This window comes from Labrus bergylta, chromosome 3 (assembly GCF_963930695.1).
Source record: "Labrus bergylta chromosome 3, fLabBer1.1, whole genome shotgun sequence".
Lineage (NCBI taxonomy): Eukaryota > Metazoa > Chordata > Actinopteri > Labriformes > Labridae > Labrus > Labrus bergylta.
This window is the reverse complement of record NC_089197.1, coordinates 619,408-637,313: the sequence shown is the minus strand read 5'-3', so window position 1 is coordinate 637,313 and position 17,906 is coordinate 619,408. Positions and strand designations below refer to the sequence as shown.

The 17,906-nt window shown below is 47.6% G+C and overlaps 1 protein-coding gene across 1 annotated transcript in view; it reads right to left on the bottom strand.

Moving 5' to 3' along the window:
- Positions 1-169: 169 nt before the first annotated feature.
- The window catches only part of tdp1 (tyrosyl-DNA phosphodiesterase 1), a 29,701-nt gene continuing 11,964 nt past the window's right edge, over positions 170-17,906 (bottom strand). Inside the window, 13 exon segments of the mRNA XM_065952429.1 lie at positions 170-586; positions 950-1,052; positions 1,135-1,237; positions 3,341-3,447; positions 3,687-3,757; positions 8,699-8,747; positions 8,845-9,021; positions 11,121-11,199; positions 11,292-11,462; positions 15,349-15,441; positions 15,613-15,647; positions 15,725-15,821; positions 16,587-16,642. Coding sequence (XP_065808501.1) covers positions 513-586; positions 950-1,052; positions 1,135-1,237; positions 3,341-3,447; positions 3,687-3,757; positions 8,699-8,747; positions 8,845-9,021; positions 11,121-11,199; positions 11,292-11,462; positions 15,349-15,441; positions 15,613-15,647; positions 15,725-15,821; positions 16,587-16,642 — 1,215 coding nt within the window. The 3' untranslated portion in view covers positions 170-512.

The following is a 17,906-nucleotide window of genomic DNA, read 5'->3' as shown; positions in this document are numbered from 1 at the left end:
AGCCAGCACTTCAACATAGCATGTTTCCTTAATGATCAGAGAGTAAGATACCTTTATCATCTCACTCTCTACACAGCTCACTGATTGGACCTTTAATGAGTGTCTGAAGCATACTGTTGGTGAGGTGTGTTACTCGTTGTTTTGCTCTGTTGACCCAGAAGTCATCATGTTTGTTTAAAATGTTTTTAATCTGCTGCAACGTTTACAGAAACAGAATGAATAGAAAAGACGAGCTGACAGTACGGTATCAAATATAAAAGTTTACTGACAACTAACAGCTGACACAAAGGGAGGTGTGTGTGTGTGTGTGTGTGTGTGTGTGTGTCTCTGTGTGTGTGTGTGTCTGTGTGTGTGTGTCTCTGTGTGTCTCTGTGTGTGTGTGTCTCTGTGTGTGTGTGTGTGTGTGTGTGTGTGTGTGTGTGGTGTGTGTGTGTGTGTGTGTCTGTGTGTGTGTGTCTCTGTGTGTCTCTGTGTGTCTGTCTCTGTGTGTGTGTGTGTGTGTGTGTGTGTGTTCAGGAGGGCACCCAGACGTTGCCGTGTGTGTCTGGAGCCTGGCTGTACGGGATGTTCCAGATCCACGGCTGATCTGAGAACAGAGAAGGACGAGCAGTCAGTAAAAGTCAACATCACTGAACATCAACAATGAGCGCTCTTCTGCCCGTTAAGAAACACCAGGAGGACATGGCGCCTTAGTCTGAAGAATTATAACTGTGAACTATATAAGGAACCCCATAGTCCACTCATCGTATCCCACAAGGCATTGTGAAAGGTCTGTGGGGGGACAGAGGCTTTTGACTCGACTGAGAGGAGCGACCAGCGTGAACGTTCATAAACTAATGACCTCAGTTTAATGAAAGTTTAACAAATATCAGAAGGTACTGTGACCAGTTCTCTCAGTATTTCTCTCATCTATGTGTGACACTGAATATCAAATCGAATTGTGACCTACCTTTAGGGGAGTAACCCGAGGGGGGCAGGTCAAAGGGCACGGGAAATCCAGAGCAGGACGAGACAGGAAACGGGTTTTTGTGAACAGGAAACGTCTTCATGTCCTGGAGAGAGAACCATCACACGTTTATCTCCACAGCGTCTGCATGTTTGTTGTCAGTTCAAACATGAAGGGTCATTTCTTACGAAGGCGGAGGGCACGTAGAGGACTCCCAGCTCGTACGACCGAACCATCACCTGAGTGTTGTTCTTCTCCAGAGCGCCCCACGCTGCTTTGGACAGGTTGGAACTGAAACACAAAACCACACGAGGGCGTTAGAACCCGGAGCTCCTCCTCCAGCCTCCTCGTGTTTAATCTGCAGAAAGTCAGAGTGAGCTGATGTGAGAACACAGCAGGATATAATCAGGAGAATTCACCTGAGGCAGTGGGAGGGGCCAGTGGGAGGGGCCAGTGGGAGGGGCCAGTGGGAGGGGCCAGTGGGAGGGGGTGGTGACCTTTATTCCCTGTGATCGCTGTACGACCATAGACTGTCTGCACGCCACCTCTACTATCTCCGTGCTCTAATCAACCTGCTGCTGCATGTTTCCTGTTCTCCAGGATGTTCTTCTCCTCTCTTTACTTCACTTTGAGATTCATTGATACAAACACACATAATCTCATCATAGAGTCATATGGAGGACACTTCTTTGGCTTTGGCACCCCCCCCCCCCTCCGCCCACTACGCTCTGCCAATGAAAGGTGTCTGATCCAACCTTCACAACAGGGTCCTAAGTCTCTGACTAGACTCTTCTCCTCTGTCGCCCCCCGGTGGTGGAATGAACTTCCAAACTCCATGTGATCTGCAGAGTCCCTCTGCACCTTTAAGAAAAAGCTAAAGACCCAGCTCTTTATGAATACCTACTAACTTAATGATGATGGTCTCCATATTATTGATGATGATGATGGTAATGACGATGGTTTTGGTTTGATAACGACGACTTATAAGATGGTTTCTATACTGATTAGAGCTCTCAAGAACTGCCCTCAATGTTGTGCTTTGCCTCTGGTCACTTCCTGTCAGCACCTGTGTGTCCAATCAGACTCAAAGCTGATCGTTTGCTCTTACTCACATTGTTCCCTTTTTTCTAGATCCTTGCTTGTGTTGTTCTTCCTCTCTGATGTACGACGCTTTGGATAAAAGAGTCTGATAAGTGAATTGTAGAATAACTTCATGCACGAGCACGCAGGTACAAAACGCTGACAGCCTTCATTCTGGAGAAATCCAGAGTTTCACGACTATCTGATTCATAAAACTGAAAATAATCCACAAAGTAGCTGTCATGTTTCTCTCTCTCTCTCTCCTCTCCTCTCCCTCTCTCCCTCTCTGTCTCGCTCTCTGTCTCTCTCTCTGTCTCCCTGTCTGTCTCTGTCTCTCTCTCGCCCCTCTCTCTCTCTCCATCCTCTCTCTGTCTGTCTCTCTCTCTCTGTCTCTCTCTCTCTCTCTGTCTCCATCTCTCCCTCTCTGTGTCTCTCTCTCTCTCACTGTCTCTCTCTCTCTCTCTCTCTCTCTTGTCTCTCTCTCTCTCCCTCTCTGTGTCTCTCTCTCTCTCACTGTCTGTCTCTCTCTCTCTCCCCCCCTCTCTCTCTTTCTCTCTCTTTCTCTCTCCTCCCCCCTCTCTCTCTCTCTCTCTCTGTCTGTCTATGTCTCTCTCTCCTGTCTGTCTCTCTCTCTCTCTAACTCTCCCCTCTCTCTCTGTCTCTCTCTGTCTCTCCTCTGTCTCTCTCTCTCTGTCTCTCTCCCTCTGTCTCTGTGTCTCTCTCTCTCTCCTGTCTGTCTCTCTCTCTCACCCTCTCTCCATCTCTCTCTCTCTCAGTCTCCCTCTCTCTCTCTCTGTCTGTCTGTCTCTCTCTCCCCCCTCTCTCTCCCCCTCTTCTCTCTCTCTGTCTGTCTATGTCTCTCTCTCCCTCTGTCTCTCTGTCTCTCTCTCTCTCCCTGTCTGTCTCTCTCTCTCTGTCTCTCTCTGTCTCTCTCCCTCTGTCTCTGTCTCTCTCTCTCCCTGTCTGTCTCTCTCTCTCTGTCTCTCTCGCGCCCTCTCTCTCTCACCCTCTCTCTCCCCCCATCTCTCTCTCTGTCTCTCTCTGTCTCTCTCTGTCTCTCTCTCCTCCTGTCTGTCTCTCTCTCCCTGTCTGTCTGTCTGTCTGTCTCTCTCTCTCTCTCGCATGTGTTGTATTACGGCGTTATGTACAAGAGGTTACCGTGCTAGGTCCGGTTAGCTCTGTGCAGTGTGAGTGCGGGCCAATCGTGCTTGAGTACGGCACGGTACAGATTACCCCTCTTGTTCCTGTTTTTTTGTCTCTATATGACACACGCACACTGCGCGCACACACGCACACACACACACACACACACACCTGGTGACGAGGAACCAGGCGAGCTGAGAGAAGTCTGGCGACGCCCTCATGTACGTCTTGATGTGCGGCATGGCGTGACTCCTTCCTGTCGTGTCCGCCTCCAACGGCTGCAGGAACACAGAAAAGTTTGAGAGAGCAGGAGAAACAGGATGTTTGGGTTGCTTAGCAACAGTCTAGTTTCAGTGCTGAGATTATCTTCAGACTGAATCACAGCAGGAGATTGTTTAACTGGAAATGTTCAACATATATCAGTAGTTAATGAACACCCACGTTACACCCTTTAGCCAATCAGAATTGAGCATTTACCCAGACCATGGTACACATGAAGTGAAGAGCAGAGGTGAACTCACTGGAAGTAGGAGTGGAGCCACAGTTGTTTCTGAGCCGTCTGGATGCTGTAGGGCAGAGAGCCTCCCGCTGCAACCAATCAGAGACCACACAGCATTAACACCTGAGGAGACCCTTACAGGTAACAGACCACACCCATTAACCCTGAGGAGACCCTTACAGGTAACAGACCACACCCATTAACCCTGAGGAGACCCTTACAGGTAACAGACCACACCCATTAACACCTGAGGAGACCCTTACAGGTAACATACCACACCCATTAACCCTGAGGAGACCCTTACAGGTTACAGACCACACCCATTAACAACTGAGGAGACCCTTACAGGTAACAGACCACACCCATTAACACCTGAGGAGACCCTTACAGGTAACAGACCACACCCATTAACACCTGAGGAGACCCTTACAGGTAACAGACCACACCCATTAACACGTGAGGAGACCCTTACAGGTTACAGACCACACCCATTAACACCCGAGGAGACCCTTACAGGTAACAGACCACACCCATTAACACTGAGGAGACCCTTACAGGTTACAGACCACACCCATTAACAACTGAGGAGACCCTTACAGGTAACAGACCACACCCATTAACACCTGAGGAGACCCTTACAGGTAACAGACCACACCCATTAACACCTGAGGAGACCCTTACAGGTAACAGACCACACCCATTAACACGTGAGGAGACCCTTACAGGTTACAGACCACACCCATTAACACCCGAGGAGACCCTTACAGGTAACAGACCACACCCATTAACACTGAGGAGACCCTTACAGGTTACAGACCACACCCATTAACACCCGAGGAGACCCTTACAGGTAACAGACCACACCCATTAACACTGAGGAGACCCTTACAGGTTACAGACCACACCCATTAACAACTGAGGAGACCCTTACAGGTAACAGACCACACCCATTAACACCTGAGGAGACCCTTACAGGTAACAGACCACACCCATTAACACCTGAGGAGACCCTTACAGGTTACAGACCACACCCATTAACACGTGAGGAGACCCTTACAGGTTACAGACCACACCCATTAACACCCGAGGAGACCCTTACAGGTTACAGACCACACCCATTAACCTTAGGAGACCCTTACAGGTTACAGACCACACCCATTAACACCCGTGGAGACCCTTACAGGTAACAGACCACACCCATTAACACCCGTGGAGACCCTTACAGGTAACAGACCACACCCATTAACACTGAGGAGACCCTTACAGGTTACAGACCACACCCATTAACACGTGAGGAGACCCTTACAGGTTACAGACCACACCCATTAACACTGAGGAGACCCTTACAGGTTACAGACCACACCCATTAACACTGAGGAGACCCTTACAGGTAACAGACCACACCCATTAACACTGAGGAGACCCTTACAGGTTACAGACCACACCCATTAACACGTGAGGAGACCCTTACAGGTAACAGACCACACCCATTAACCTTAGGAGACCCTTACAGGTAACAGACCACACCCATTAACCTTAGGAGACCCTTACAGGTTACAGACCACACCCATTAACACTGAGGAGACCCTTACAGGTTACAGACCACACCCATTAACACTGAGGAGACCCTTACAGGTTACAGACCACACCCATTAACACGTGAGGAGACCCTTACAGGTAACAGACCACACCCATTAACCTTAGGAGACCCTTACAGGTAACAGACCACACCCATTAACACCCGAGGAGACCCTTACAGGTTACAGACCACACCCATTAACAACTGAGGAGACCCTTACAGGTAACAGACCACACCCATTAACCCTGAGGAGACCCTTACAGGTTACAGACCACACCCATTAACACCTGAGGAGACCCTTACAGGTTACAGACCACACCCATTAACCCTGAGGAGACCCTTACAGGTTACAGACCACACCCATTAACACCTGAGGAGACCCTTACAGGTAACAGACCACACCCATTAACCCTGAAGAGACCCTTACAGGTTACAGACCACACCCATTAACCCTGAGGAGACCCTTACAGGTTACAGACCACACCCATTAACACCTGAGGAGACCCTTACAGGTAACAGACCACACCCATTAACCCTGAAGAGACCCTTACAGGTTACAGACCACACCCATTAACACCTGAGGAGACCCTTACAGGTTACAGACCACACCCATTAACACTGAGGAGACCCTTACAGGTTACAGACCACACCCATTAACACTGAGGAGACCCTTACAGGTTACAGACCACACCCATTAACACTGAGGAGACCCTTACAGGTAACAGACCACACCCATTAACACTGAGGAGACCCTTACAGGTTACAGACCACACCCATTAACACCTGAGGAGACCCTTACAGGTTACAGACCACACCCATTAACACCTGAGGAGACCCTTACAGGTAACAGACCACACCCATTAACCTTAGGAGACCCTTACAGGTTACAGACCACACCCATTAACACTGAGGAGACCCTTACAGGTTACAGACCACACCCATTAACACCTGAGGAGACCTTTACAGGTAACAGACCACACCCATTAACACCTGAGGAGACCCTTACAGGTAACAGACCACACCCATTAACACCTGAGGAGACCCTTACAGGTAACAGACCACACCCATTAACATCCGTGGAGACCCTTACAGGTTACAGACCACACCCATTAACACCCGTGGAGACCCTTACAGGTAACAGACCACACCCATTAACACTGAGGAGACCCTTACAGGTTACAGACCACACCCATTAACACGTGAGGAGACCCTTACAGGTAACAGACCACACCCATTAACACTGAGGAGACCCTTACAGGTAACAGACCACACCCATTAACACTGAGGAGACCCTTACAGGTAACAGACCACACCCATTAACCTTAGGAGACCCTTACAGGTTACAGACCACACCCATTAACACTGAGGAGACCCTTACAGGTTACAGACCACACCCATTAACACGTGAGGAGACCCTTACAGGTAACAGACCACACCCATTAACACCCGTGGAGACCCTTACAGGTAACAGACCACACCCATTAACACCCGAGGAGACCCTTACAGGTAACAGACCACACCCATTAACACCCGAGGAGACCCTTACAGGTAACAGACCACACCCATTAACACCCGAGGAGACCCTTACAGGTAACAGACCACACCCATTAACACCTGAGGAGACCCTTACAGGTTACAGACCACACCCATTAACACGTGAGGAGACCCTTACAGGTAACAGACCACACCCATTAACACTGAGGAGACCCTTACAGGTTACAGACCACACCCATTAACCTTAGGAGACCCTTACAGGTTACAGACCACACCCATTAACACCTGAGGAGACCCTTACAGGTTACAGACCACACCCATTAACCTTAGGAGACCCTTACAGGTAACAGACCATACCCATTAACACCTGAGGAGACCCTTACAGGTTACAGACCACACCCATTAACACCTGAGGAGACCCTTACAGGTTACAGACCACACCCATTAACACCTGAGGAGACCCTTACAGGTTACAGACCACACCCATTAACACCTGAGGAGACCCTTACAGGTTACAGACCACACCCATTAACAACTGAGGAGACCCTTACAGGTAACAGACCACACCCATTAACCCTGAGGAGACCCTTACAGGTTACAGACCACACCCATTAACACCTGAGGAGACCCTTACAGGTTACAGACCACACCCATTAACACGTGAGGAGACCCTTACAGGTTACAGACCACACCCATTAACACCTGAGGAGACCCTTACAGGTTACAGACCACACCCATTAACACTGAGGAGACCCTTACAGGTAACAGACCACACCCATTAACACCTGAGGAGACCCTTACAGGTTACAGACCACACCCATTAACACTGAGGAGACCCTTACAGGTAACAGACCACACCCATTAACACCTGAGGAGACCCTTACAGGTTACAGACCACACCCATTAACACTGAGGAGACCCTTACAGGTTACAGACCACACCCATTAACCCTGAGGAGACCCTTACAGGTAACAGACCACACCCATTAACACGTGAGGAGACCCTTACAGGTAACAGACCACACCCATTAACACGTGAGGAGACCCTTACAGGTAACAGACCACACCCATTAACACGTGAGGAGACCCTTACAGGTAACAGACCACACCCATTAACACGTGAGGAGACCCTTACAGGTAACAGACCACACCCATTAACAACTGAGGAGACCCTTACAGGTTACAGACCACACCCATTAACCTTAGGAGACCCTTACAGGTTACAGACCACACCCATTAACACTGAGGAGACCCTTACAGGTAACAGACCACACCCATTAACCTTAGGAGACCCTTACAGGTTACAGACCACACCCATTAACCTTAGGAGACCCTTACAGGTAACAGACCACACCCATTAACACTGAGGAGACCCTTACAGGTAACAGACCACACCCATTAACCTTAGGAGACCCTTACAGGTAACAGACCACACCCATTAACACTGAGGAGACCCTTACAGGTTACAGACCACACCCATTAACACTGAGGAGACCCTTACAGGTAACAGACCACACCCATTAACACTGAGGAGACCCTTACAGGTAACAGACCACACCCATTAACACCTGAGGAGACCCTTACAGGTAACAGACCACACCCATTAACACCTGAGGAGACCCTTACAGGTTACAGACCACACCCATTAACACCTGAGGAGACCCTTACAGGTAACAGACCACACCCATTAACACGTGAGGAGACCCTTACAGGTAACAGACCACACCCATTAACACTGAGGAGACCCTTACAGGTAACAGACCACACCCATTAACACCTGAGGAGACCCTTACAGGTAACAGACCACACCCATTAACACCTGAGGAGACCCTTACAGGTTACAGACCACACCCATTAACACGTGAGGAGACCCTTACAGGTTACAGACCACACCCATTAAGACTGAGGAGACCCTTACAGGTTACAGACTCCTCCTTCAATAAAGTAATGAAACTCACCTGGATATCCCTCTAAACTATTCCTAACGTCTTCCACTGATGGATAAAGCTGCAAAACACACACAGGTGAAAGTGAACGGTCTTTGAACGCCTCATTTCGTCTTTTTCACTGCGTTTGAACATAAGCTTCGGTCAGAGGAACGTACCAGGTGCACGGGGGTGTCGGGGCGTAGAGACGACTTCCCCAGCGTGGTCATGGTGCGCTGGAACTCTCCTGCCAACCATTTGGTCTTATCCAGCCCCATGGAGCCGATGCTGGAGAACTGTCCAATCACAGGCCAGCTCTCCTCGTTGGCAACAGGATGTGCGTGTTCATACAGCAGCTGATGACGAAGAGGACGAGAGAGGAGAAGTAATGATTATCATTTTATCAGTCATCGTGTTTGAAAATGTAAGAGTCAGTAAATTAGATAAATGAACCAAATAACTGTTATGTGTTTTATTTTGAAATTGATCGGATGCTCTGTGTGTTTCTGTGATTGACTTCCTGCCCGGGAGCCAGGGATGAGCCGCGCAATTCACGTGTGACAGTGGTAATGAAGGACAAACACAACGAGCCATGTTTCAACATCCTGTTAGCGTGTATCGCCATGGACGACCTTGAAGGTGCTGACCTTCCCCGGTATCATCTGAGAAGAGGAGGGGCTGCCGTTTGTTTACTGTGTCGCATTCTTCTTCTACTTCGGATTTATTGGCAGGCTACACCGCGTCGTGCTGCTATGATGCTCGCCATTTTGCGTCATCGGAGGCTGTTGTGGTTAGCGGGGGTGAAACTACATCGCTTGTGAGAAAGCTGTAGCTTTCCTGCTTAACTATACTGGATCTTATTGTTGTTATTGTGAACTCGCTACAGGTGATCGGTAAGAACCACACGTCTTTAATTCCACTTTGTTTATTCGTTACCACCACAACCGCATAAATCCTGTTCTCTGATGAATCAGTGGTTCTGCATAAAGTATACACAAAACAGGTAAGTATAAACGGACTTCTTCACTAACAGATACAGTTCACAGCAAAGACATTGTATGACAGGCTTCTGAGCATATCATATCAAAGCATATCAAATAGCTTATTCATTTACATCAGTAAGGCAGCACTGCCCTCTACTGGACATAATTCACAGTGACTACCTATCTTAATGCCATGTGTGCATGTCCTGCTAATTAGCCAACAGATATGGCTACAATGCCACCATTCAGCATATCTCCTTATCAAAAACGTCACCTAATAATCAGAACACATGTATCCTCATCTTTGACAAAGATTATACAGTTAGCTGCTAATATATAACCCAGTGTTTCCTGGGTTGGGCGGGCCGCCCCCCCAATATAATGGTAGGGGAAACACTGTAACAAGTGAGCCAAAACAAACCTGTGCTCCATTAGCTTAACAGGCAAAATATATATAAAGTATTGACAAATACTCTAACTATGGAGGACTAAAAGTGCCAAACTGAAATAAATAATAATAAAATTATTTCATGATGCACTGCTGGAGCAGGAAACATGAAATAATTAAATAAATAGTGGAATAAATAGGTGTGTTTTTACATAGAACGAATGAGCATTTTAAATAACTATTTAAACATTTATTTATATATTACCAATATTAAAAAATTGATGACACATTTAATGATTTAATTAATTAGATATTTATATATTCCATTTTGGCACTTTTAGTCCTCCATACTAGCAAAGATAAAACATATATTCTCAACCCTTTAACTCACTTGCGCTAGACGCACTTCACATCAGGTGACAATTGGGAAGGATTAACATCCAGGAGAACTTCGCGACGTGTTGAGACGTGTTGAGCGTCTGGCCACAGTCAGGGCAAAAGTGAAAGTGAAAGCTAAAGAGGAAAAACACTGGCAAAGACGTCCACCAGAGGGCGCCTTTTTCACATCGCTAGTTCCTCATGTTTTCAACCCGCCCATGGGGTGGGGGGGGGGGGGACCCACTGAAGCTACAGACTTATCACAGATCAGTGGGCGGGACCTCACTCCCAGATACAAAAATTAACGTCCACCATCTTGCTTAGAAACTATGCTAACAGTCTCTATGGAGAAAGATGATAATGGAGGAAAAAGTTTGTTTCAACTGAGATGGATGAAGGGGGTGTTGAAGTCTTGTGCTAGAATTTCCAAGATGCCAAATAGAGATGCTGAAAATAGAGGACCTTAGTGGGAGTGGCCTGTGGTGCTGTGCATTCCAGGATTTGCTGTCTTTCATCCACATGAGCCAAAAAGACACTTTCTGTCTTTTCTCAGCCAAGAAGGCACCAACATCGGGGCACTAGTGGCGCAGTGGTTATGCGTGGGATGCATATCAAACCAGACCGAACTGAAACAGACCGCCTGGTGGAAACGAGGCCTCACAGCGTCTGTTGCTAACGTCTTGGCGGCGGTAACCACAGCACGTACCTTCCTCAGCCTCAGGTGACCCCAACGCTCCATGTCTGAACCCACATATCTCCCTGGAGTCGAGCCGACCAGATAGACTCTGAGAACAGAAGACATGATGATGATGATGAGGTAACCGTGAACCCGCCGTCATACTGAAGTCCACGATACAGGTAGGCGCCTCGTGGTCACCTGGTCTCTGACAGGTCGTGCTCTTTGATGAGTTGGATCCACTCCTCGAGTTCAGGTGCTCGGTACGACGCCAGGTACTCCAACAGGTCCCTCTTAAAGAAGGTCGGGGACTCACCTGCACTCTCACTGCTACCCTCTGGTAACCGTGGAAACAGCGGGCTTATCCACATCCTGGTTAGGAGGCAAAATATTCAAAAGGGTGAATGGATAAAAAACTACAACCACTACTCACCCTCAGGTTAAGGACTCACCCTCGAGTTTCAGACTCACCCTCAGGTTAAGGACTCACCCTCGTGCGTCTGGGACTCACCCTCGTGTGTTTCAGACTTACCCTCAGGTTAAGGACACACCATCAGGTTAAGGACTCACCCTAGTGTGTTTCAGACTCACCCTCAGGTTAAGGACTTACCCTTGTGTGTTTCAGACTCACCCTCAGGTTAAGGACTTACCCTTGTGTGTTTGAGACTCACCCTCAGGTTAAGGACTCACCCTTGTGTGTTTTAGACTCACCCTCAGGTTAAGGACTCACCCTCGTGTGTTTGAGAGTCACCCTCGTGTGTTTGAGAGTCACCCTCAGGTTAAGGACTCACCCTCAGGTTAAGGACTCACCCTCATGTGATTGAGACTCACCCTCAGGTTAAGGACTCACCCTCGTGTGATTGAGACTCACCCTCAGGTTAAGGACTCACCCTCGTGTGATTGAGACTCACCCTCGTGTGATTGAGACTCACCCTCGTGTGATTGAGACTCACCCTCGTGTGTTTCAGACTCACCCTTGTGTGTTTGAGACTCACCCTCAGGTTAAGGACTCACCCTTGTGTGTTTTAGACTCACCCTCGGGTGTTTAGGACTCACCCTCAGGTTAAGGACTCACCCTCGTGTGTTTGAGACTCACCCTCTTGTGTTTGAGAGTCACCCTCAGTTTAAGGACTCACCCTCATGTGATTGAGACTCACCCTCAGGTTAAGGACTCACCCTTGTGTGATTGAGACTCACCCTCAGGTTAAGGACTCACCCTCGTGTGTTTTAGACTCACCCTCAGGTTAAGGACTCACCCTCGTGTGTTTGAGACTCACCCTCAGGTTAAGGACTCACCCTTGTGTGTTTTAGACTCACCCTCAGGTTAAGGACTCACCCTCGTGTGATTGAGACTCACCCTCAGGTTAAGGACTCACCCTCATGTGTTTCAGACTCACCCTCGTGTGATTGAGACTCACCCTCGTGTGTTTCAGACTCACCCTCGTGTGATTGAGACTCACCCTCGTGTGTTTCAGACTCACCCTCGTGTGTTTCAGACTCACCCTCGTGTGATTGAGACTCACCCTTGTGTGTTTCAGACTCACCCTCAGGTTAAGGACTCACCCTCGTGTGTTTTAGACTCACCCTCGTGTGTTTGAGACTCACCCTCAGGTTAAGGACTCACCCTCGTGTGTTTGAGACTCACCCTCAGGTTAAGGACTCACCCTTGAGTGTTTTAGACTCACCCTCAGGTTAAGGACTCACCCTTGTGTGTTTAGGACTCACCCTCAAGTGAAGGACTCACCCTCGTGTGTTTTAGACTCACCCTCATGTGTTTGAGACTCACCCTCAGGTTAAGGACTCACCCTGGTGTGTTTTAGACTCACCCTCAGGTTAAGGACTCACCCTCAGGTTAAGGACTCACCCTCAGGTTAAGGACTCACCCTCGTGTGTTTCAGACTCACCCTTGTGTGTTTAGGACTCACCCTCAGGTTAAGGACTCAGCCTCGTGTGTTTCAGACTCACCCTCGTGTGTTTTAGACTCACCCTCGTGTGATTGAGACACACCCTCGTGTGTTTCAGACTCACCCTTGTGTGTTTGAGACTCACCCTCAGGTTAAGGACTCACCCTTGTGTGTTTAAGACTCACCCTCGTGTGTTTTAGACTCACCCTCAGGTTAAGGACTCACCCTCAAGTGTTTTAGACTCACCCTCTGGTTAAGGACTCACCCTCTGGTGTTTTAGACTCACCCTTGAGTGTTTTAGACTCACCCTCAGATTAAGGACTCACCCTCGTGTGTTTAGGACTCACCCTCGTGTGTTTGAGACTCACCCTCAGGTTAAGGACTCACCCTCGTGTGTTTTAGACTCACCCTCAGGTTAAGGACTCACCCTCGTGTGTTTCAGACTCACCCTCAAGTGTTTTAGACTCACCCTCAGGTTAAGGACTCACCCTTGTGTGTTTAGGACTCACCCTCAGGTTAAGGACTCAGCCTGGTGTGTTTCAGACTCACCCTCGTGTGTTTTAGACTCACCCTCGTGTGTTTCAGACACACCCTCGTGTGTTTCAGACTCACCCTCATGTGTTTTAGACTCAACCTCATGTGTTTGAGACTCACCCTCAGGTTAAGGACTCACCCTTGTGTGTTTTAGACTCACCCCTCGTGTGTTTTAGACTCACCCTCGTGTGTTTGAGACTCACCCTCGTGTGTTTGAGACTCACCCTCAGGTTAAGGACTCACCCTCATGTGATTGAGACTCACCCTCAGATTAAGTACTCATCCTCGTGTGTTTCAGACTCCCCCTCGTGTGTTTCAGACTCACCCTCAGGTTAAGGACTCACCCTCGTGTGTTTGAGACTCACCCTCAGGTTAAGGACTCACCCTCATGAGATTCAGACTCACCCTCAGGTTAAGGACTCACCCTCGTGTGTTTGAGACTCACCCTCGTGTCTTTGAGACTCACCCTCTGGTTAAGGACTCACCCTCGTGTGTTTCAGACTCACCCTCGTGTGATTGAGACTCACCCTCAGGTTAAGGACTCACCCTCGTGTGATTGAGACTCACCCTCAGGTTAAGGACTCACCCTCGTGTGATTGAGACTCACCCTCAGGTTAAGGACTCACCCTTGTGTGATTGAGACTCACCCTCAGATTAAGGACTCACCCTCATGTGTTTCAGACTCACCCTCGTGTGATTGAGACTCACCCTCAGGTTAAGGACTCACCCTCATGTGATTGAGACTCACCCTCAGGTTAAGGACTCACCCTCATGTGATTGAGACTCACCCTCAGGTTAAGGACTCACCCTTGTGTGATTGAGACTCACCCTCAGATTAAGGACTCACCCTCATGTGTTTCAGACTCACCCTCGCGTGATTGAGACTCACCCTCAGGTTAAGGACTCACCCTCATGTGATTGAGACTCACCCTCAGGTTAAGGACTCACCCTTGTGTGATTAAGACTCACCCTCGTGTGATTGAGACTCACCCTCGTGTGTTTCAAACTCACCCTCGTGTGATTGAGACTCACCCTCGTGTGATTGAGACTCACCCTCGTGTGTTTCAGACTCACCCTCGTGTGATTGAGACTCACCCTCGTGTGATTGAGACTCACTCTCGTGTGATTGAGACTCACCCTCAGGTTAAGGACTCACCCTCAGGTTAAGGACTCACCCTCGTGTGTTTCAGACTCACCCTCATGTGTTTCAGACTCACCCTCATGTGATTGAGACTCACCCTCAGGTTAAGGACTCACCCTTGTGTGATTAAGACTCACCCTCGTGTGATTGAGACTCACCCTCGTGTGTTTCAAACTCACCCTCGTGTGATTGAGACTCACCCTCGTGTGATTGAGACTCACCCTCGTGTGTTTCAGACTCACCCTCGTGTGATTGAGACTCACCCTCGTGTGATTGAGACTCACTCTCGTGTGATTGAGACTCACCCTCAGGTTAAGGACTCACCCTCAGGTTAAGGACTCACCCTCGTGTGTTTCAGACTCACCCTCATGTGTTTCAGACTCACCCTTGTGTGATTGAGACTCACCCTCGTGTGATTGAGACTCACCCTCGTGTGTTTCAGACTCACCCTCGTGTGATTGAGACTCACCCTCGTGTGATTGAGACTCACCCTCGTGTGTTTCAGACTCACCCTTGTGTGATTGAGACTCACCCTCATGTGTTTCAGACTCACCCTTGTGTGATTGAGACTCACCCTCGTGTGTTTCAGACTCACCCTCGTGTGATTGAGACTCACCCTCGTGTGTTTCAGACTCACCCTCGTGTGATTGAGACTCACCCTCGTGTGATTGAGACTCACCCTTGTGTTTTCTGGTACCAGTCGGCTCTGATTAGGTTGGAGGTCATGATGACGACTCTGAAACCTTCCTCGTACCACAGCAACATCATCTTCCTGCAGGAAAGATTTAAAACATGTTCTGCTTTAATCATCAACAAACACCTGGATGATCCTCCAGGTAAAGGAATCAGAGGGGTGAAGAGGGAGCACGATTAGAGGGTGCCGGGTCTAGTGAATGATGACAGGAAGTGATGACACAGACGATATGAGAAGAGGACTGCTTACGTGTGGTGAGTCCCAAAAGCAATATCCAGCTTGGCCTGTGGGGAAGTTTAAAGGGAGAACATCAGCAGCAGAACATGCTGTTGAATCAGCTGCTGCTCATGTTGGTGTTTACCTGGCAGAATCGAACATGAGGAAAAGGCTGAGCCTGCTGGACCAGTCGAGCCTTGGCCTCCCTCTTGTCTCCATGGACAATCAGAACTGGACGTTCCCTTAGAACATTAAAAACAGAATATATATATATATATGTTTCATGACTTTCCTTCTTTGACTCTCTTACACCAATCAGAGAGCTCCCTCTCATAGCAACCGTTGCCGGGCTACTTCCTGTTAGACAAACTGTCTCCTGGTTCTTTGACATAAATACTAAACGTCTGACATTGGGACTCTAAATATCCACATTGTGATCCAGGAGTATTTATTCCCAGCTTGGATCTGCAGCTCTCAGTGATGTAGTGAAGACCCTGCTGGTGATATTTCAGGTATGTTTCAGACCCTCGGCTCCAGAAATGGTCACTGATGGAGGTGAGTCAGTGGAGGTGAGACGGCGAGCAGGAAAGCTAACATTAGCCGTCATCCCTAGCATCAGATGTGGAACATATTTTAAATGATTTTAACAAGTTTTTTAGAGATTTAAAGTTCTCCTCATACACCTTTTGTTTCTCTGTTCGTATTCATTTACTGAGTTTAGAAAATCAAATAAATACAAATAAAAGTCACTAATTCAGATGGACAAGAGATCTATAACCTAGTAACAGTAACCAAGGAGGGGCTTGACAGAGGGTTACTTCCTGGTGAGGGCGGGGCTTGACAGAGGGTTATTTCCTGGTGAGGGCGGGGCTTGACAAAGGGTCAGTTGGCCTTTTTTGGAATCAGTCAACATATAAATGTAGAAACTTGGGGTCCGGGGTCCTAATGATTCAGACGAGCTAACGTGCTAACATGATAACACAACAAGAAGGAGACGCAGGACTCACCTGAACTCTGGAGGGAACTGCTTCAGCATCCAGGCGATATCAAAGCAGTAGTTAAACTACGAGGAAGAGAGTGAGCTGGTGTTAATGAGTCGTTAAAGAGCTTCAGCGTCACTTTGACATCAACTTCAAATAGAACTGTGATAAAACGCTCGCTAAGCTAACAACGCTAATGTGCTAACAACGCTAACGTCAACAGAACAGGTTGGTAATAACTGGAAAGTAAGCGGCTTGATGTGAAACATGGTGACTGTAAAGAGGAAGGGGATTACTTTGGACGGTCAGGTCGAGGTTCAGCAACGTTTTGGGCCCAAACACCGGGTTATAACTTCACAAGCCACTGTTAATATTAAAAAACAAAGAGTCTTTGACCTTTTTGTGTCTCCACATAACACTTGTTATGAGTTGATGCTACAAATAAAAATTGATTGATGGATGGATGGATGGATGGATTGATGGATGGATTGATGGATTGACTGATGGATTGATTGACTGATTGATGGATGGACTGATGGATTGATGGATTGATTGATGGACTGATGGATTGATGGATTGATTGATGGATTGATTGATGGATTGATTGATGGACTGATTGATGGACTGATGGATTGATGGACTGATTGATGGACTGATGGATTGATTGATTTATGGATTGACTGATTGATGGATTGATGGACTGATGGATGGATTGATGGATTGATGGACTGATGGATTGATTGATTGATGGATTAATTGATGGATTGATGGACTGATGGATGGATTGATGGATTGATGGACTGATGGATTGATTGATTGATGGATTAATTGATGGATTGATTGATTGATGGATTGATTGACTGATTGATGGATTGATTGATGGATTGATTGATGGATGGATTGATTGATGGATTGATTGACTGATTGATGATTGATTGATTGATGGATTAATTGATTGATTGATGGATTGATTGACTGATTGATGATTGATTGATGGATTGATTGATGGATTGATGGATTGATTGATTGATTGATGGATGGATTGATTGATGGATTGATTGATGGATTGATTGATGGATTGATTGATGGATTGATTGATGGATTGATGGATTGATTGATTGATGGATTGATGGATTGATTGATTGATTGATGGATTGATTGATTGATGGATTAATTGATAGATTGATTGATGGATTAATTGATTGATGGATTGATTGATGATTGATTGATGGATTGATTGATGATTGATTGACTGATTGATTGATGGACTGATGGATTGATTGATTGATTGATGGATTGATTGATTTATGGATGGATTGATTGATGGATTGATTGACTGATTGATGG